At 42.2% G+C, this 22,804-nt stretch overlaps 1 protein-coding gene across 1 annotated transcript in view; it reads left to right on the forward strand.

Moving 5' to 3' along the window:
• SH3RF3 (SH3 domain containing ring finger 3) overlaps nt 1-22,804 on the forward strand; it is a 249,081-nt gene that overhangs the window by 132,621 nt on the left and 93,656 nt on the right. Inside the window, exon 2 of the mRNA XM_033051735.1 lies at nt 21,334-21,609. Within this exon, the coding sequence (XP_032907626.1) occupies nt 21,334-21,609 (276 nt within the window). The remainder of the gene's footprint in view (nt 1-21,333; nt 21,610-22,804) is intronic.

Genomic DNA, 22,804 nt, shown 5'->3' on the forward strand with positions numbered 1-22,804 from the left:
TTGCCAGTCATTCCCATTAGCACTATTACCACCAGAGCAGGGGGAGCTTTTGTTTTGCATAAACACCTTGTGCTGACCTTCCTTGGAAAATTTCCCCATCAAGGAAAGACTCTGCAGATGTCACACTACTGTAAGGATGGATGTTGAGGAAGCAGGGAAAGGATGTGAATCATCTAGGAATTCACACTGTACAAAATATTTTCTTTTTCTTCTTTTCAATGTGCAGTCCTTTCTCTTTTTTTCCTTAATGGTATTTTTGCTGGAATACTTTTTGCAGAACAGAAGACTGGAACTCTTCAAAGCTGCAGTGCCAAGTGTCTCCTCTCCCTCCTATTTCAAAATAAATCATTCTCCTGGTGGTAATGAGCAATACAGAAAAATGCAGGCAGTGAGGATTTTGCCAGGGAGAGAGATTTGTAGTGCTGTGCTTTGGCTTCTATGCAAAGTTCTATTTAATGACACTGCCACAGAAGGAGTATTATATTATCTGTCCCACTGCTGCAGCCTTCAGTCTCGGCATTGTATAAGCACACTACTTTTTTACATTTATAAGCAGCAAGCGATTCCAGAGAAATTCCTGTTCCAGCTACACAACTCAACAGACCACAACTGTGTCATTACCTCACCCTGCTGGGGCAAGTCCTGCTTCTGCAGCTGCAGAGGGTCTCTGCCAGCTGCCCTGGGAGGCTCCAGCTGCCCTCCCCGGGAACCTGCACAGTCCACAGGGTGAGGGAATTGTTCCTCCCTCTTGCAGCAGGGCTGCAGCCACCCTTCAGCATCTGTGGAAACCCTGGAGGGAAGAGGAGCTGTGGGGACATGGCTGGTCCTTGGCTCTCAGAGGGCTCAAGGGCAACCTGGAGCCATTAACCTGTCACTACTGATGAATGAGACAACCTGCACCCAAAGCACTCTGCTGATCCCTAAAGTTTGGTGTGTTTTCCTGTTAATTTTTTCTTGATTTTGGAGGAAAAAATAGGGGATTGCTTTTTCTGTTGGATTAACCAGGTTATTTTGACATTCAGACACAGTATGAGCAGGTTTTCACCTTGGAAATTTGGAGCTCAGAAGAGCTAAGCTGTTGTTTGAACAAAATTAATTTTACGTTACTGCCAGAACAAAATATTTCTGAAGATTTCTGTTTCTCAGGAATTGCTTGAAAATGCCAGCTTTCATTTGGGCGGAATATGCTGAACTAGCAATATTCATAAATAATCTCTACAGCCTGGCCCAGCTAGAAGAACCCCATGCCTGTCCCACCAGTGTGCCTTGACCTCATTCTGAGGGGCAGATGAGACCATTTACCTGCATTCCCAGCAATTTCTCCCTGGTAAGATAACCTGCCTGCCCTGGGCTTTACTTCCATGGTGCAGAAGCACATCTTCTGGGAGCGCAAGGAGAGCCCATGGGCTGTGTTCCACTCTTGGCACAGCCATTCATTCACAAAGATCAGTGTAAACCTGGGCTGAACTGCAGCCAGGAGTGGGGATGGAAGTGCCCATATCCTGTTACCAAGCTCCTGAGCTGCTTAATCCCTGCAGCTGAAAGCTGACCTGCAGCAGATGCTGTCTCAGCAGCTTCCAGGAGTCAGAGATGTCCAGGCATGGTATATATTCAACATATAGGGCTACTTTTTCTGCTGGTGTTAGTTGCCCCAGCTCTAGTGACACCACCAGCATTACACCAAATCATGCCATAAAAAAGATCAGGCCCTAATTATCTCAATTTGCCATGGCTCATGTTTCTCATGACACAGAGGCAGATTTTTGAGTCAAGAGGCCCTTTGTTAACACATTCCTGCATTTCTCAGTGTCTGATGTGCCAAAAGTAAAGTGGCTCTTGACACTTATTTCTTCTGAGCTGCCTTTCCAGCAATGGCTTAACCTTGATTTGCAGTATTGTCAGCATACCACAAGGCCCATCTACATGGCAGTTTCAGGGCACTGTTCTGTTTGGAGATAGTTGCCAGATCTGTTCTTGGTCAAGTGTCTGTTGTCCACACTGTAGTGACCAACATGCTTGCTCTGGGGCTCTGGCATGGCTGAAGGATTCTTTCTGTGATGCCTCACTCGCAGTGCCCAGGAGAAGATGCTGGCCAAAGCAGCCTCACAGCCCCCCATCTCAGATGAATATTCACATTTCTCCCATCATTGTCATTTTGGGCTTTTTAGTAGGAGATGAATGCACCTTAATGTTCTAATAAATGAAGGTACTATCCTTAATATCTGGCAGGAGGGAGGACAGCTTCATGCATGAGGAAAGTGGTGTTTATATTAATGATCTTCCAATTAGCAAAAAGCAGTTGTAGTTTTCCTTGATTTTTACCATTCTTCATTTGGGGTTGAAGGCATTTCATTTTCCCAGCAGGAGACCTGGAAAATGTGTCTTGCTTTGGTATTTCAGCAGCACTTTCTGGCACGTGTGGGATTTATGGCTGGTTTGATGAAGTTAAAGCTGGCACAGCTTTTCTGCAGGTGGAACATTTGAGCAGACAGGTTTATACAACTATGAAGAACTGCATCAGACTGGTGCAGAACTTGATTTAGAGGAAATCTGGGGAAGGTGGAGTGTTATGAGAGAAGAGAGAAAAATAAATATAAAATAAATTCAAGCACTAGATTAGATGCCATCCTCTCTTTGCTGCTTGCTCACACTTTGGGAGTCTCTGGCACCCCCTAAATAGAAAGCAGGCACTCTAAATCAATGCAAATATTTTATCTGTCATTTCTGACACGACTCAATGTCTTCTTGGGTGGGCTGGAAAATCAGGTGGGCTGTACCCATCCTCCCCACAGTGCTGTACGTGAGGTTCCTGCTCGTGGGGCGGCTGCCCGTGTTTCAGAGGCGCTGCCAGGAGGTGGGGGCGGCGTGGGGGGAGCCCCGAGCTCTCACCAGCATGAGATGAAACATCACTCTCACATCCACCTTCCGTGACAGCTCAGATGTTCTCCCTGTCCAGACCTTCCCTGAAAGCTGGAACAGAGCCATTACATTACTTCCAAGGTAAATGGGAGCTCTTTAATAGTTGGCTGTGTGTCCCAGGGCATGGTGAACATAAGCTGACTGACATTTGTTTTTGAGTAACATCATGCTCTGCCATGGCTTCTCTTCAATGAAATTTTATTCATAAGCTTTCTTGGTTGTGGCAGGGAGAGTTTTCTGGTTTTCTGTGATTCACAGCAAGTGAACTTTATCTTTTTATTCATAAAATTCCCAAATGATCACACAGAAATGCCTCATTCCTGCCACTATGCCCCCCCAAGAGGCCTGTGTGCCAAAAAAATACTTGGAATTGGCTGACAAGTAATTTCCTGATTTGCAGCCATTCCAGATTTACTCAGCTACCAGTCACCCTCACGATGAGAGTTGTTCCTGTTGGAATGGCAGCAGAGTTACTCCTTTTGTGGGCCTTTTTTTTTCTTCTATACTGCAGGTTTAAACCTGGCAGGTGCTAAACCTTAATTCCTGCAAAAGCTATCAATGAATTCTGACTTTTGTCATACAACTCGGTGATGATGTGACATCTGGATTTCCTATTCTCTGGAAGTGTTAACCCCTTTTGAACCTTAATCTGTAGCAGATGGCTACGACCCATGAATCAGGTTTTTTTCTACTGGAGTATGTCAGGGAAAGGATCCAGAATGATCCAAATGATGTAGACATCACAGCCCAGAAAATAATGAAGAATACCTTTCATCCTTAAATATCTAAATATCCTGATGCACCTCAATGTTTGGCCCCAAAGTTTCCCAAGATCCATAGGTGCAGGAACACACAGACAATCCTGCCTGCTTGGGATCTGTGTGCATAGCACCCACACATCTGCTATTCTAATGCAGAAACAAGACAAAGTCTGCTTTTCTCTTCCCAAATCCTGGGATGGACATTGTGTTCAGAGCTCACAGATCTATTAGATAGAGGCCCAGGGAAAGGAGATTGCCAGACTTGTGAAAGACCCAATCTGCTCTCCAGGTGGTTGTGCCACCAGTCTAGAGGACATCTATAAAATCTTCCCCATGCCTCCTGTTGGATCTGAGGCACAGTCAGCTAGACTAGGGTCAAAAGAAGATCAGCTGGAAGTAGCCTTAGGATAAGTGACTGTTTTTGCCAAATCTGCCCGTTGCAAAGAAATTCAAGCCTGAAATTCTTAGCTAGTGTGACATAGCAGTGTTACTGGTTCTTGCAATGAGCAACATACTTTTTTATGGAGTTTTATGGACATACAAGTTTCAATTCTCATTTTGTTCAAGTGAACATTTGTAAGCATTGTATTAGCAGAGAAAGCCCTAGCAATGCCAACCCTGCAGAGTTCCATGTCAATAGGTAAACAAAAATTACTACTATGTAATTATATTTTATATCCCTTTTCCCCTCCAGCTTTAATTGTATTTTGTTATTTCTTGGGTACAGCATGTGATGAAAAAGTATGCATAACTGATTAAAGTAACCTTGAATCATGTGCTGTGTTTGATAGCGGTTTGATAGGTTGTGTTTCTTTGTGTATCCGCAGGTTCAGATCGCACCTGCGTGGCTGTGCACTGGGCTGTGTCGGTACAGACAGTAAAATGGACAGGCTGAAAAACCTGCAGGTTCTCCTGACCTCCAGCAGAACTGCACAAAGGAGGGGCTTGGTGCAGCGATGTGCGGGAGGCTGCATTGTGTCAGTCATTTGAGCAATTGGCCCCTGGTCTTATCCTTAGCACATACTTAACACATCTTGCCAAATTATGTGGTTGCTTAGTAATGCGAACAAATATCCCCTGGAGATTCAATAACCAAACTCATTATCACTTGTCATGTAGGCCAGGAACTGAATCCAGATCTCCAGGAGTGAATGACTGGTGTGTTAACCTAGTCTCCTACTGCTAAAATAGCAGAGTGAATATGTGCAAAGTCAGCTCCACACAGTGGGTAAAAATATGCCCATGGTAGTAACACAGAGAAGGTCTATTAAAAATGATTCTCATTATGTAGATTCCATTATCTGAAATAAGTAGGGGGGATTTTAGTGTTTGTTAATGTTCTGAAGAGAGACATAAATGAAGACTGATTTTTTTTTTAATTATTTACTTTTACTTTTGCAAACTAAGCAATAGTTGTTCTGGTTAAATGTTGCAAAGGAAGAGGCTATTGCATGTGTCATCTTCTGCACCTCAAGAGGCCACTAAATCCCTTTGAAAACAAGATCATCCAGAGTCACTTGTGGGTGCTGTTAGGTGGGTCTACAACACTCACCCCAGCTGTGTGCAGAGACCTCTGACCTTGCTCCAGTTAGTTTGCAGCAATAGGGGCACACTCAGAATGCTGCTGACACTTCCCCAGGTTCCACACTCATCTCTGTCAGAAAAGTGCTCTGCTGCAGGGACATACCCACTCATCTGGAACTAGCTGGATCACACTGCACTGTGCACACTATAAACCCATGATCTGAAATTTTTGCAAGTGCTCTACCTCTCTACAGAAACTTCCTTCTGGTTCATCAGGAAAATGCAGCGAGTCAGCCAGTTTGCTTAACAATGATTTTTGGCAGTGAATCCAATATTTGTAGATCTGCATACTGAATACATATGCTGTTGGCTATAAAGATACCACATTTTTTCACTCATAAGCAATCCCAGCTGCATATACGGTTTTTGGACTTTAAAAAAAAAAAAATATTCTGGAGTAAATTTCAGACCAGCTGCTCAGCGTACAAATGCAAATTGGTTTAATTCATGTAGATAATGTATGCACATCAGACATTGAGGGTGTGTGTGCACTCATAATGATGGAAGTTCAGAGGACATGCAGACTGATAATTTGCCTGAACAAGGTTGATGCTGGCAAACATGGAAGGGAAAATCTCAAACTTTTTGTTGTTGTTTCATGTAGTATCTACACAAAAGTAAAATGGGCATGATCTCCTTTGAGTAGTATTTTCTTTCATTTCTTCTGGACGTCATTAGTGCAGATGAATTATTTTCTAGAGTTCAATCTGCAGGATCTTTCCATTGCCATTAGCACATCTCAACTTCCACTGAAATAACCCTGTGGGACAGCAAGTTTGCAAAGCTTTGTGCATTTTTTTTTGTGTTGAAATAGCCAACAATTGTTATAATAGAGACCAAATTGAGGGGATGACAGCTTCTTAGCACAATGTTTTGGAGCCAGGTTTGATTTTTTTTTCCCTCTTTTTGTTCTATGGAGAAATTTGTGTCTTTGAATTATTGAACATACAATTTTTCATTTCCTACCTGTGTGAGAAGACATTGGTCTAGTAGCCACAGGATCTCACTGGTTGAACAGTCCTATATGTCTGGGGATTTTTTCAGTTATCAGGTTCTTGCAGGAGTAATGGCATGTTTAGTGCTCTAGAAGTAAGAATCACTAGGTATTTGCTACACTGATGTGCCTGAAGGGCTTGTAAAGCTACTGTCACACACTGCTTACATTGCCTTCATCTCATGCTGCAGAACTTCTGCAGGTTGCAAGAAAAAGCTTAATTGGGGTTGGCATTCTTGTAAGGATTTGGGTGTTGGCCATATCCAGAGCCAGGACAGAGGTCAGAGTGCACTGGGGCACAGAGTCATACCAAGTGTCTGCTCAGGCCTGCATCATTCTTTATATCTGTGGTCAGAAAGAAGCTTTCTCTTCCACTCAGCTTACAAAGTACATTGGTGATAGGTTTTTCAATTCTTCTTGGTACTTACCATCTCATGGTGAGCCAGCCCTCTTAGCAAAATTCGTTGAGTTCCCTTCTTTATCAGGAGCAGGACATCGACATTGTTTCTGCTATCTCCTGCTGTCTTCATTTACCATGTGAAAGTTGCAGGCTCTGGTCACTCCTGCTTGGTGTTAAGCTCATGAGAGGTGCTTTGGTGCCTGTGCTGAAGTGCAGCATGTAGAAAAACATTGCTGAGAACCGAGGAAATAAATCTATTGCAACATTTCTTCATGATTGCAGAGGACTAGACTCAGAGGCCATGTGGGAGTCCAGCAGTCTCAAAGGGGTCTCTGTCCATTATTTCTTGACTTTTCTCTTACTTTCTCAGACTCTGGATTTGCTCATTCTTGCTTTTTTCCAGCCTGCACTGCTAGGCAATTACAGTTGAGTTATTGTGCTGTAATGGACTTATACATAATTTCTGAGCACAGATATAATCTTTTAGGTTCTAAATCCATAGAAACATTCAAATGAGGATATGGACAATTCCTTAGCTGTGATTCTGGCAGGCAGGGGGATGAGGTGGTGAAAAGAAAGTGCTGGCATGATATGGAAATTAAATTCCTATCCTTTGAAATACCACACGGTAATTCCCATCTGCTCAAGTGAAAGATCCAGTGTGCTTTCTCAGACTTGGAGCTAGCACTTACTGCCATACTGAAACTGTGTGTTTAGGGTAGCAATGAGCCTATGGAGCCCATCTGGGGAGTGCTGCTCTAAAAGGAGGTTCTGGTTCCCTTCTGAGCCCTCCCATTAGATGTGAAGTCCCACTGCACACCTTGTGCAGCACATTGTACTCATCTCACAGCTTGGGGAGGCAGCTCAGGGAGCTAAACACACAGACACATTAACCAGCAAAGATGTGCCTGAAGATGGGCTCACATATCATAAAATTGCACCCTTGGCCACTTCTTTCTCAAAGTCTTTCTTCTATGTCCCACTGCTGAGAGAGTCCAGGGAGTTGCAGCTTTCTCCAGCAGCTCAGAGAGAGATGACTTGACCACAGAGCACTCACTGCTATTTCACAAAATGCACCCTTGGTCTTCAGATGTGCTGAGATCACATGACACACATAACTATGAATAGCTTTTTGAAGGCAGTATGGTGGAATAATTAAGCATAATGAACAGAGAAACAAAGCTGAATTAGTTTTAATGTAATGGAAATACGGGATATAGGGGTATTTTTAGAGTATCTTTATATTTTTTCCAAGGAACACTTAACTCCATACTTCACCTGTGTTTTGAAGATATCTTGCTTCCATACCAGAGTCACTGTTCTGAAATAGGGACCTAATCCCAGTGAGAAGAGTTAGGGCAGGCTGGGAGCCTGAGGTGCTAACTGAAGGAGGAGAGAGGGAAAGCAAATGTGCTGATTTAGCTGCTAGGGCAGTGTTGAGGATTGTGTGTCTTCTGCCCCTCTCAGGGGCCAAAATCTCTTCTTTCTTTTGTGAGATAAACCCTAATGCTTTCCTAAAGTAGTGTCTGAAATCTGTCTTTGAAAAGAAAAATGCTTTTCACTTTTATAACATGGACAGAGAAGAAGCCTGTTTTATACAATATCCTTGTGATTGTAGCATTAACCCAAGGTAGAGGCACAGGGGTTGAATTCTATTCTGAAGGACTGTGGAACCATACAGAGATGAATAAGTAATAAAAATGGATACACCGGCACTGTTTGCTTTGTTTTTAAGTTTGTTAAGTCTTTTTCTATTGCTAATAGGCAGTGTGTCTAATTGAAAATCATTTCCTTATCAGCAGAGAAAACAATTTCAGTAAATGCAGTTTCTTTCACCAAGTTAGACAGTTACCTTCTTAAACCTGAAAAAGAAATGCCCAGACATCCTGTTATTATTGCTTTGAATTATTTATGACCTGTAGCATTTCACAAGACATTGGAAAAGCAAATGGATCCCATATTTTAAGTATTACTTGGTGGTAAAAGATGCATGCAATGCAGTGTAGGATTGCTATCATAGCATTTCCCTGGTGTCATTTGCCACAGAACTTGAGTGTGCTGCCACAACAGTGACAATCAGGAGTACTGTCATTATGAGTTGTGGGAAAGCACTTGATGTATTTACATTCATATAAGCAAAGTCAGAAGCTGGCCTTGGAAAACAGTAAGGTCATTGCGTCTAGCAAAGGTGTAGCTGCAGTTTTCAAAATGACTGCACAGCTTGGCAAGATAGGGTTTAGGAGCTGAATTTGTGTTAATAACACATCTATGTGATATATTTTCCCCTCTGAGGTTTACAGCCCCATATTTTGTCATAGAAAAGCAGGGGTATTAGCTTCATTGCGCAGCTCTGTTGATGTCAAATGTAGGTGCTGATGACACACACATCTAACTAACTGGGGCAAGATTTCAGTGCTGGTTGTTTCTTCCCTGGCCACTTGGGTCCTGAGATTTCCTGAGGTAGGTAAAGGTGACCGACATCTCTTGTACCTGAAGTTAAACAGTTTTGTCCAAGAATCAAGTATTTACCACCAAGGCACAGAGAGACCAGAAGACTGGGAGAGAGATGGTGGGTAGAGAAGTGTGGGAGTAGCTCTGACACTCACATACCTGTGCCTTTCCCTCCAAAATCTCTGAGCATCAGGCACCCCTGATTAGGAGGGGGGTTTTCTAGCTGGTTTTTCTGTTTTACTTATTGTACTTCATTAGTACAAGTTCTGAACATTGGATACTATATACTCCAGGTTAGCCAGAAATTCAAACACTTCTGTCATTAATATCAATCTCTCTGCCAGAGGGCTGGTTACAGAACAAGCCTTTTCTTTTCCCTTTCCTAAAGACATTTTTCACCCAGATCAACGCCTGGTGATTATCCAGTCTAAATAAGGATCCTATTATGTGAGGTAGAGGAGACTCTTTTGACTACTGCTGAAATGTATGTAATAATAATAGCCTTGGAGAGGAGTGAAATGTAGCACAAGCATCCTGTGTGTGTCTCTTTAATTAGAAATCATGCAGAGTTTGAAATCCAAGGTGCTTCCTAACATGTGCAGCATTCATTTTAATCATTCCTCAGAGTGCAGGAGGAAGCCTCAATTAAGTTCAGCATGAGAGAAACTCCTGGGAGTGGGTGCAGGAAATTAATTTTTTTAGTAATATTATGAAACTGATGATGATGATGATGCCCAGGGACAGCACTTTGAAAGCATTAACCTGAAAGGGCAGCGAGGAGCCCCATACTATGTCAGCAAGCAGGCAAAGCATTGAAAGATCCTTAAGGCATAAATTTGACCCATATTCTGTAGATAATCAACTTTCCTCTTCCCAAAGGGGATTTGGGAGAATGATATAAAAGCATGATTTGCATTATGAAGCCTTGTATCTTCCTTGATGTTTTCCTTGTCTGCTCCAACTACTATTGCTTCCAAACATCAAACTGCACAGAGGTTTGCTCCACGCAGGGGAGAAGCTGAGCTGCTCCTAATGGGAGCCCAGAGCAGCAGTGGAGGGGCCTTTTCCACCCCAGAGAAGATGAGAACTGGCAGCACTGGAGTGCAAGATGCTCTTTGACCTCTTCAGCACGGTGGGGCACCCCTGTCCAGAGTGGCCAGCACACGTCAGTGAGAGCTGATTAAAGCCCTCCTGGCAGTCAGCTGGCTGACATGCAGGAAGGTGCCAGCCTGTCCTGTCAGCAGGACTGAGGCCTGAAAGCAATTCCTACTCATCTGCATGAAGAAAGCCTGTGTCAGTAAATTGCAGCTAATGAGTCATTTCAGGGCACGGGAGCTGGATAGGAGAACAAAGTAGAGGCAGGGTGTGGGATGTCAGGGAGCCTGCAGTCCCACCAAGGATTCTGAAAAATAAGGTCCTCCTTGAGGGAGAATAACAACCACAGGGATACTTCTGATAATCAGGGCTGAAGTGCTGTGATTTAAAAAGCACAAATTTCTCATTTTTACTGGATAGCAGATATTTTCATATTGCTAATCACAGCAAACAGAGGGGAAATAATCTCTTTAAATTCCTGGCAAGTGGGTCATCATGTAGGTTTCTTCAGACAATGTGAGGATGGACTCTCCCAGTGGGGTCTCACTTAAGAAGGTCTCCAACAGCAAAGGGATGAGGAGGCTGCTCACACAGCGCAGATATGGATGAGCTAGTTCCTCTCACACTGACATTTTGAGCTAAGAATATTTCAACATTAGCATCTCCTAATGCAGTTTCTTCTCACTGGCTGTAAAACCTGTCCTGGTGCAAAAGAAACCTCTGTGATTTTCATGTAACTATGAGTAAAGAGCCATAGCCATTTTTGTATAACAGGATTTGTGTGGGCTATTGGGAAGGGCACGCTGCTGATAAATAAGGTTCAGTTGTAAATATTCTCTAGTGACATGGGAATTTATCCACCTATTGAAGTTTACAACTGAGCTACCAAGGAAACATGTTCTTTAGCTCCACTGTGTATGCAGTCCACAGTGCATTTATCAAACACCCTGTCAGTTCAGGGAAGGCACAGTTCAGGTAGTACAGTATTTATGAAACTGTGAATATCACCTCAGAAAGTTCTCTTAGAGTACATTTTTTACAGCTGTCTTATGAAAACTTTGGACAAGTGGAAAGCAGAGGATATATTTTCAGTTTTATAGTGCAGGAATCTGCTCTGTGGTCACATGCAGTGAAAAAGATAAAACAGAAAGAGGTGCTTCCTAGGCACCACATTTATTTATCATAAAGCACAAAGTAAAAGCTGCATAAGTAAATCAAATGTGATTTTTTGCAGAAGTTTGAGGTTAAATTGAAATTTCAGATCCTCCCCTTCATCAGAAATATAATCCAGGCTGGCTTCTCATCCTTCACCTCTTTATCCATTGCAGTTTACAGACCACGCTGACACCACAGGGCAGGTTCTTTGGGTGGGCACTTGCTCATCCCATTCCCATATTAGAGGGTTTTCATGATCTTTTGTCTTATATTGCCTCCCCTATACTCCTTGGAAACCCTGCATTGACCCTACTCAATCCCCTGTAAAAAAACATCCCAGTTTCACCCTTCAGGCCTTCCAATACTCTGACAGCCTCAGAGACTCTTCAGTAAGTGCAGGTGTCAGTATGGAGGAATTATCCCCCACCTGTGTCACCTCAGAAAGACTAATTTTAAAAAATCCTTAATTTTTAAATTTTTCTAGATTGTTTTCTTTGGGTCCTGCAGCCTGTGAGCTGAGGCTGCCAGAGTGGCTTGTGTTGTTTCAGGCGCCAATATTTTTGATTCTCAGTGATTGAAATGATGGAAGAAGCTTTTGGGTAACCTTTAAGTTAACATTTGTGTGAAGGGAGGGAGAAAGAGACAAAAAAGATTTTCCTGGTGTGACTTTATGTTTAAAAAAAGAAAAAAAAAAAAAGAAAAAGAAAAAAAGAAACAATGAAGTCTCTTCTCTGCTGGTAGCAATCCCGGCAAGATTCACCGGAGTGGGGCTCCCTCTGTTGAGCTCTGGGAGCTTTGCCAGATGGTAAATACAGCTACCCACTCCATTTTTGGGGCAAGTTCATCTCCAGACCCTTCCTTACCCCTCTCCCCTCTCTGTGGTCCAGCTGAGAGAGAAAAAATTGCTATAGAAAAGTCCCAAAAAAGCAGGGTCTGGGAGTGGGACACCAGAGCTGTGACCCGCCAGGTCTCTGTCAGGAGGAAACCCTGCTCTGATGAGCTGTAGCAGGACTGGAGCATAAAGTCCTTTCTGGGGTGGAAGTGGGAGAGGGTTTCTGCTTAGGAAACACTTGAGTCACAAGGCAAGGAGCCAAAAAGAAAGATGTGGAAAGGCTGGAAAGTAAACCAGAGGTATTGGGCTGCATAGCAGAGTTACAAAGACACTGCTGGAAAATGTAAGCTATCCCGTGCTTCCACCAGGAAAGATCAAATGAAGCAGTAACAGCAGAGATTCATGTTATGGCCTTTTATGCAATACTTCTTGTATTTTCCCCAAAGTGTTCTTTTTTTTCTTGCTGTGACCTACAGCATAAGGAATTGTGGAAAATTCCAGAGCTGTAATTGCTGCCATTGTGGAAGTGCAGAAGCCTGAAGTAAACTTAAGGTTCTCAAAATTGCCCAGGGAACTGACTTTTAACTCTTCTCTTTTATTAAAAAGCAAGCAAGGACTGTTTCTGTCAGGTGGCTGAGAAAACTGGGTCATGGTTCTGACCAAAGTGGTGTCATCTGGGGAGTAATCAATGAGAGATTTCATGTTTATTTAAAGGTTTTAAGACACTTTGAATTGAGAACACAGGTTAACCTTAAATATATTATGTTGTAGTGCCTTGAATATAAGGAGGGTTTTCTGTGTTTCTCTGCAGCTTCAAGGGAGCTGCTATTCGATTTATCTCTATTGGTGGCTCTGGCAGGATAAATGTAGCCAACTGTGCTGTCTTTCCTCTTTGAACTGCTCAAATAGCATGTGGCTGTCAGTTTGCTTAGTAAAGTCACACTGGAAAATGTTTTTTGTGGTTTTTTCTGTGTTAACCCACCACCAGTTCCTGAAGCTCATGAAGTGTTTGCTGGCTCTTGCCCTTGTGAGGCAGTCAGCTGAGGCATATTTTGTCTGATGGTTTCTCAGGAAGCCACACTGCATACTTGGCTTAAAAGTTGTGTCAGATATTGTTTGGAATGTTTTGTAGACCAGCTTCTGCTCTGAAGTGCCTGTTGTTATTGGCACAGCAGCCAATCCTTTCACTGACATCCCTGCACAGGATTATAAGGGTCAAATTTGGTCCTTAGGATCCAGTGAATGTTTTCTACCTGGAAGGTGAAGAACAGATTCTTAGAACATACCTAGCTTTTGTAAAGGCTATGGGCAGCACAAGTCATCACTAAATATTTTCCTTGGTTGAGACTGCCAAGCATTCAGCTTTGTTTCAGAGAAGATTACTTGAAAGATAAATCTTTATACCAGGTGGGAATTTTCTATACATCCACACCACTTCATCAAGATCAATGGAATTAAAGTGGTTTAACTGAAACCAGAAGCTGACCTACAATTTCAGCAGTGTGTTCACAGTACCATTTATTAAAGAGCAGAGAGTTTGGAAGCATTTGGGTTTTGCAGAAGGGGAGGGACTTTGTGCTGACAGGGTTAAACAGCTGGCTGGTGTTACCCACTAGGTCTCTGGGCAGCCATAGCTGTGAATTCACTGCTGGAAATCCAGCCTGACCCTAAATATCACGTGTTGTTTAAAAGGAGAGCATGTAGTTTGAAAATACTTTGCTTAAACAACAGGTTACTAAAAAAGAGAGATCTTTAAATGTATAAATATTGATAGACAATGAGTGAGGGGTTGAAGCAATGCGAGATGTGCAGAGCACATAAAGCTATTAGCTGTGATTATGAGATCAGATGCACTCCTGCATTCAAGTTGTGAATGTTTCTAAGAGAAATGGCATTGGAGTGTAAAACTAACTCAGCTCTGATGTTGGTAAAGCAGAGAATCCCAGACAGATCTATGTGACAAGCTGTGCAGTGGAAAGCCTGCTCCTTTTTCCCAGTTGTACTGCATGCATCAACTGCATTTGCTATGAGAAACATTGAAACATTCTTTAATCTTGCAGTGTACAAAGATGAACCTTGTAAGGTGAAATGCAAGTTGTGCCTGTTTGCCAGATAAACTACAAAATAACCTCAGCAGACACTGTTCTTTTGGAAGATCGGTCTGTGCTCCATCAGCCCGTTGCTGAAGAGCATGAACACCATCCTGTGCTGTTCTGGGGTGGTGAGCACTGTTGTTCCCTGTTCATTGGAGAGCAATGTCGATGTGCTAGGATGATGCTGTACCTGCCTGCCTTCATGCTCCATCTGTTGAGCAATTCCCCTGGTATCTTCATGCTAATTGCAGAAGTCATTTCTGGAAATGGCAGATAGGCTCCTAATCTGTTTGGACACTTCCTCTCCATGTATAAAGGCTCCTCTTGCAAATGTGTAGAGACTTTCCCAAGACCTTTTAGTTTTGGAAAAGCATTTACCTTCTACTCCAGGTGGGAGCCATGTGCACCTCATGCATGTTGTCTGCATGTGTCTTCAGGTGTCACAAGGACTGCAGCCCATCTGCACCACCATCAGCAAGGGTCAGGGCCTAAATATTAATTAACAGTCAAACAGTCAAAACAGTAAGGCTTTAGTTAAGTTGTTTTTTTTTTTATTGTGATTAATTAATACCTATATGGCACTATCAATAAACATGCCACTTTCCAGAGTGTATAAACTATTCCATTCAGTTTTCGTTCTCCATGGTGCTGTTTCTATTGTCATCTTAAATACTTCCATTCTTAAAGTTGATTTCAAAAAGGTTGTACATGCGAAGTGTGATTTTTCAGGCTTTTACTGATCTGTCATGCAGAGCTGACTAATAGCATATAACTGGGTTTTGTCTTTCCTTCTTTGTGCGAATTTAGATTCTTTTTGATTAATTTTCCTGTAATTAACTTTCTGTGAATGCAAAATGCTGCAGTGTCACTGTTGAAATATGTTGGACAGGTGACCTGTACTTCTGAATCACTGCACGTAAGACAAACCATCTTACACAGAAGATGTAAGAAGATGTACACTTTTGAGAGTTTTTGCTGTGAGATATGATTATGATTTATGATCTGTCACCCTGAAAGTTCCTCTTGAGGAAAAAAGCCTCTTAAAACTCTGCAGGTCACAGATCTGGTGGTAGTATACATTTTTTGTTTTAACAACACTGTCTAAAGTTTGCCTCGACCCCTTGTTTCTTCAGCTTGCTGCATGTGCAAGTGCTCTCTCCTGCTTCCTTGGGCTGACTAGAGACATGTTTTAATTTAGGTGGAAAGTGTTGCTCTGGAAAACTGAGAGCAAGTGCAGTGGGCAGGGTGGTGAGAGGCAAGCAGACAGGGCACAGCCCTGCTGCCCCTGCCAAGTCCGGCAGACACGGCTGTCATTGCCAGCACAATGCAGTTGTTTGCTGTGCCAGACTGCCTTCCACTTTTCTGTCCTAAAGGGATCAGAGCAGGCTCATGATTTGAATTGCTCTCAACTGATTTGAATTGGGGTTTTGGAGATCCCAGTAATAGGGTAGTTACAGGGAGTAGCCCGTCTCCTCCTCAGCAGTCCTGCTGATGGATGCTCCATCACTCCTGCTGATGGATGCTCCATCACACAATCCCTGTCCTCTCCAGCACAGCTGCTGGGATTTCTGCAGAGTTCTTATGGATGTCAGGAGACCATATGCTGAAGTGCTACCCAGCCTGCTTGTGGGGAGTTTCCTACCAGTTTGAAAATGTAAATTCAGTCCAAACCGTCACCACTGAATCTTTGCTTATGTAGACTGGGAAATTCAGAGCAATGTGTGATGCTTCAGAGCAATGGAGCAAAAAATTAGCACTATGTATTTTAATTATTATTTGTGCTCTATAGTAATAGCTTGTATTTGACTGTATTTTACTACTGAGATGTGCATGCTTTTAATTACTTTTTATTAGTTTTTCCTTTTCTATAACGACTTTTAATTGATCAAGACCCATGAAGCAAAGGGAAAGAGGAGGGTTTTTGCATTTCTCCAATTCTTTGATTTTTTTCATCCTGTTGGCATAGGGTTCCGGTGACACTGCTGTCCCATGGGGCAGGCAGCATCATACCTGCCTCTTGGAGATTCTCCTGTGCAAGGGAAGGGCTTGAAACAGAAAGGTTGAGTTTTCCATTCTTTGCATAGCTTGAGCTGCACAAGGCAAGAGCTTGGGCAAGACGAATTACCCTTAAGCATTAACATGGCTTTCACACTGCAGGAAAACAATCCTCTGCTTTGCTTTGTAGAGAGGAGTTGTAGCTGGAGTCTCAAGAGGTTTCTTGGCTTTCAAGGATCTAAACACAAACTTAGTTTGAGAGAAGGGTTGGATCGTAGTATTTCTGTCTGGGTTTAGTAGCTGCATACCTTGCCCTATTTATTTTATTTTCTATTTCTTGTTTTATAGGCACCTGCATGGTACTTTGGACATGCATTAGAACCTCTTTTTTTCTCCCATCCAGTCCTGCAGAAGTTGGCAGGGTCTGATCCCTGTTGGAGCCTGCATTGCTTTTGAGCACATTGGGAAAATGTTTATTTTCTGTAACTTTTAAAAACTGAAGACGTACTCTATCTGTGCAGCTCACATTCTACTAAGCTTTCTACTGGGAGAACTTATTGGAAGCAAGTATGTTTGGGTTTTTTCCCATTCCTTTTGTTCTTCAGGATACATAATGAAGAATGCTCCAGCTTTGCCAGTTAATTGCTTCATGGCTGTTGTTTGTCAATTTGCCAGCAGGTTTCTGCTTAACTGCTGCCATTTGACATTGCTGAAACACAAATGCAGAATGATTGAGTTGCCAACATATCATTGAGTCTTCTGCAAGGGAGATTTTCAGCATATTAACGCTTCAGGCTTTCACGTCAGTATTGATTGCTGAAATAGAAAAGAAACCTTTGGCAGTATTCAGCATTGTGCCAGCATGGATTTAGTGGCAGGAAAAAGAAACTGGCTGTTGCCATTGACTGTGACTTCATCCCTTCCTTTCTTCCTTTCTTAAATTTTTTATTTCTATACACACCCACACAGGGTTTTGAAATTTAATACACATCATAGCCAAATGCCAGTTAGCATCACAATAAACCAGCAGGGTGAATCAACTACTTGATGCAGTCAGATGTTGGGGCTGTTTAATTTTGCAGCCACCTGCATTATTCCCAACCAGATTTCACGGCAGCTGGAGACGGGGGTGATGGCAGGAGCTCCTCACAGTGAAGGACAGGTCAAGGGCTGACTTGGAGGGAAGCATGGGGAGGTGATGATTTCTGACTGAAATGCTGTTTCATGGAACCAAGTCCTGAGGGGAAATAGAACAGGGCATGAGCCGAGGTTCTGAATACAAAATGGGAAGGACATGCTCCCCAGCAGGGCTTGGGGAGTTTGCACATCAGTCGGATATCAGCCCTGGCCGACCGCTTTTCCTTTGAGTTGGGATAGTCAAGTGAAGAAGGGGGGTGGATAGGCCAGAATTTCCTGCACAAAGATTGTCAATGAGGACGATAATCAGGAGCAGAGGAAGATTTTTAAGAGCCACATTACAACCAGCAAAGAGCAGCGGAGATTGTTTTTATTCTATTTCTGAAAGATGCTTAATATTCCCTCCTTTCAAATGTAGTTCAGAGGAACTTTCTGAATCTGATCTGCTTCTCACTTATGAATTTACCAAAAATAGGAACAATAAAGGGAAATTTGCAAAAATATGCTTCTTAGGAACCATTAAATATAATGTGACCATGAGAAGTCCACTGAAAGCTAGATCTTTTGACCAGAATATGACATCAAAGAAGCTTCAAGAGTTTGTCTTGGGTGTTTGGGGTTGGTTGGTGATATTTTGGGCTTTTTGTTGGTTTTGGGTTTTGGTTTGTTTTTTTCGTTATTGTGGTATTAAATTTCTCTCTTTGGTTGATTTGAGCAGACACTTAAAGCTTTAGAACAGAACTTTAAGTAACTTTATTTGGAAAGGATTAGAGGACACAGGTACCTGGGCCACAGTAAATTTAAGGTTTAAGTGGAATGCTCAAATAAAAATGGTTACATAGAGCCTAACAGAAAGCCTGGGAATTGTCTTGATTTTTCAGTAGGAGGGTATCTTTTCCATTAAATAACATGTTCACCTTAAAAAGTGCCTCTACAGAGTTTTTATTCAAAAAGCTGTGATTCAGAATTAGAAAAGCTGTAGCTGATAATTGGAACAGCTTTTCCCATTGTCAGTTGCCCAGATCTTCTCTGTATAGGACAGTTCCTAGGTGTCATGGTCCACGGATAAGCCCATGAAAGAGGAGAGGAACACAAGCACATAAACTGCAAATTCCCACATTAAGGTCTCCAAATAAAGCAATGCCAGATTTCAAATTTATGTCTGGCAGTTGAGGCTTTTTTCCTTAAAAGTCTTCATTTGCATCAGGTGAAGATAAAAACAGGGACGTGAATCATCTTCTAGCCAGATCAATTAATTATCAATAAAAACCAAGCACGTGTTACATAAGAATTTCATTGATGAAGTGTGCAGACTGGATGGAGTAAAATCCACTTTCTTCTTCTGTACCACTGGGGGCTGTTGCCTTTTTATGCAGTAAAATGGGGCTTGGGAAGAGAAAGTTGCTAAAAAGTAAAGAAAGTGATCTGACCTTGAATTGCTACAAAGATCTTGGGATTAGGAAGGTCCTGTCTAGGGTAAGTGATACAGACCATGTTTGCCAGGCATGTTTCTGGATCAGCAGTGTGCACCTGGCAGTAGTCTTACTCTTACTTTGATAAATTGTCTTCTCCCAGCATGAATTAAAGTAGTGATTCTTTTCTTTCTAAATTACTACAAGGCTCTGCAGTGTTTCAGCTTAGTGTGGGGGTTTTTTTCTAGTTTCAAATGAGTAATGCAACCTATGCCTTACCTAAGGAGTGTATGCTTAATCTTTAAAATGCTGTGTAGGGGGGGAAAACTTTGCTTTCAAGGGAAATAACCATCCTGGCAGAGAGAAAAATATCAGTAGGATGCTGCCACTGGTTTGGCAGAGATTGTTTGATGCTTTGTTATCTGGCTGTTGATTTTATGCTTTTTTAGTTATGTTTGAAGGAGCTTCCAAAATAACTGGTATTTAAGTGTGTAGCTCCATTCAGATACAGCAAAATCCATAAGAATACAGAGCAAACAGAGGAACTGCAAATTGCTAATGGGTAAAGTTAGAACTGGGGACACATCTGAATGAAATTAAATCCCCCTCCAGACAACATGGATAGTGCCCTGAAGAGCTGTGCCTGTCTATCTCCTTCACTGTGGGCTCAAGGAAAAAAGATCTGTCACACAGCTTTCCAAGACCTGCACAGCTGCTAAAGCCTTTCCCATTAAAAATGAGTGGGTTAACACCTGTGTGTGGAGGTGCACTGAAGGAAGTTGCTCTTTGATCAGTGTGGTGTCTGCCTGCTGCAGTGACCATCTGGCGCCCAGAAGCGGGCGGAGGCGCCTGCAGGCAGCGGGCTGTGCTGCTCCTCCTGCCAAAACGTGCAGGTGTAAGGGCATAAAACCACCCCACCAGAGCAGGTCCATTTAAAGCACCCATTGGAATTGGGAAATGCCTCTGCTTGTGGTTTTAACAAATACTGTGACAAGTCATCCCAGTATCTCATTCTCTGGAAATGCAGTGTTTCTGTCAGGCCACTCCACCTTCCCCCAGGGGAAAGCATCTGAGTGTTATTTTAGGCACAGAAATACCATCCAGAAGTACAGGCATAAGAAACACCTGGGGGAATACCAGGGTGTTTTATTAAATATAGCTTTACTTTTTCATTGTCTCTATAGAACACCTCATTGACAAGCATGATGCACAGCAGGGAACAGACTACTCAAAGGCATGTGTATGCAAAGAAAACTGTCATTTTTGTAAATACAACTCTGAAAAAAAAGGCTCTTACAGAAGGTTGACTTTATAGGACCCCTCCAACGTCCCTTGTGTTATGTGCTGCTATATATTTACAAGCTGACTCCTAGTTCTAATTCAATAAAATGAAAAATGGTATAGGATAATACAGCAATACACCTTTCCTACTCCAGTGTGGGTTAAAGAACTGTTATAGGACCAAAGCAGAAGGAAGCTGTGTCCAACACAGTTACCCTGCTCTGTGGGACTCAGCAGAAAGAGGAGCAAGCAGATGAGGAGGACAGGGGCTGCATAAATGGGTACTTCCAGCTAAACGTTGTTTATGCAGTCACAGCATGGGTGAGATAATCTATCTTTACTGGGACAAAATGAACTCTGGGAAAAATTCTTCACACTCAGGTGACTTCCATCAAATAGGTTGCTCTCTTCTATCACACCAAACAATGAACTTTTTAGCCTTTTTTTTTTTCTTTTTCTCATGGGCCATGATTTTTCAGTAAGTGTGTTTAATTCTTTTAATAAGAGTGAAAGCCTCAGAGCTCTTTTTAGTTCTAAAATAAATATTTGAGGCATTCTGCCTACCCCACTTTTCCACAAGGACATTAATTCATAAGCAACAAAGAATATTATAACTGTTTACAGTAGCCCTCAGTGAGTAGCATGAGACTTGGGGATTTTGAAAGAAATAAGAGTATTTGGTTACAGAATCAAAAGCTAAACAAAAAGCTTCAAACTCAAAAATGTTTGGAGTTGCTCAAACAAATGCAATGAAAAATTAACATTTGCCAGCCTTTATAACCCTGCAACTCATCAAGCTTGTATTGTTTTGTCTCTCTTCTGATCTTCAGAAACCAAAGCAACCCTGATGGTCAAAATGTCTAATATTTTACTTTTAGACATGTCCAGTTTTAGTTGTTTAAACATATAGTTCTGCTTACATAAGATATTTTGCAAATGAAGTGATGCTGCTTGGTGGTGTAAGAGGTACTGCATGTTTCAGCTGAGCTACATGAGATGGACAGTGCTCTGATGTAACACACCTACTTTCTCAGGCTTACCACCATGTACATCCTAATTTTCCTGAGATCCAGCGTGTAGGATTATGTGGCAGTCTGCTGCAGTCATTGGGTAATTTGGTAAATGATCATGGCTGATCGGTTTGCTTCTAGCTAAATAATGACTCTGAGAAAGATATTGGTGCTGGCTGGAGGTTGCTTAAAGGTGTTTGTTTTGTATCCCCAGAGTGTTTCTCAGCTTCCCTATGGAAAAGCCCTGTACACATATGAGGGAAAAGAGCCTGGAGACCTCAAGTTCAACAAGGGGGACATCATCATCCTGCGGCGCAAGGTGGACGAGAACTGGTACCATGGGGAGCTCAATGGCAACCACGGCTTCTTCCCCGCCAGCTACATCCAGTGCATCAAGCCCCTGCCACAAGCTCCACCTCAGGGCAAAGCACTTTATGACTTCGAAATAAAGGATAAAGATCAAGACAAGGATTGCCTGACCTTCACCAAGGTAGGGGCACAGGTTTTTAAGAAATGTTCAGAAATCTGCTTTGTTAGGGAGTGATGGGGCACTGGCATCACATGCGGTGCTGGCAGCTGAGCCAGCAGCACAGGGGTGCTGGGACTGGTGGGACACCTTCGTGGTTGTCCTGGCCTCCCTGCACTGTGTGTGCCACAAATAGCAAGGCTGGTATAAAGCTAGGGAAGCTCAACAAGTAGAACTGGCTACATGCTTTCTGAGAACATTTTTTTTCCCTCTAAAAAGCATGCATTTCATCTGCATTGAAATGTTCCCCAAGAATGACTCAAATTTCAGAAAAAAAAAATCTAATGGAAATGTGTATTTTAATGTTCCTTATTGAATCAGATGTTCCAGTGTTTTAAAATTACATTCAGCTTCAAAATGTATATTGCATCATACCATATACCAATTAGCAGTTGAAATGCACTATCATCATAATAGTATTTCCTATTTTAAGAACATAAAGACAGTAAAAACCAGACATTTAAAAAACAGTCTTTGGGTTTTTTTAAAACCAAAACGTTCAATAAATTCCCGCTGGAATGAGAAAAAACTGAGATGTTGTAATTTCCTTTGGATTTAAAATGTCACGTTTTCCCTTTCACCCCTACCTCCCCACCTGCTTTTTGCCTCCCACTCCCCTCCCTAGCAATTTGTGTTGACATTAGATGGGTTTCATGCATATCAAGAAACTCGCAGTAAAATAAATCATATCCCCTATTGTTAATTTATGGCAGTGAATGCCATGGAGAACCTGTTCATTGTCATTTTCTGTTTTATTTTGACTGTCTGTGGCTGTTATAGTATCACATAAAGTAATAACAGTTATGCTGAAAATGAATATGAAATAGATGATAAAAATATCCTTCACCAGGATTTTACTGACCTCCTCTTTTGAAGCTACTTATTATAGCTGAATGAATTATTTGCAGCATGTAATTTTCTCACCGAATGTAACATCTTTTTCACTCATGCAGTGTTTCTCAGCAGAATGCAATTTCCTAGACTGTATACTTTCTCATATTTATTTAACAAAGGATTTGTAAGCACTTTTGTTCCATAGCAAGTGAAGTGTTTGATTGCAAACACTGCAAACCCTGCGACTAGCCAGCCTCCACGGAGCTGTGAATCTCTGTGAGAAAGTGGGCTGCTTAGTGAGAGGTAACAGCCATGCACTAACACA

This window comes from Catharus ustulatus, chromosome 2, assembly GCF_009819885.2.
Source record: "Catharus ustulatus isolate bCatUst1 chromosome 2, bCatUst1.pri.v2, whole genome shotgun sequence".
NCBI classification, from domain to species: domain Eukaryota; kingdom Metazoa; phylum Chordata; class Aves; order Passeriformes; family Turdidae; genus Catharus; species Catharus ustulatus.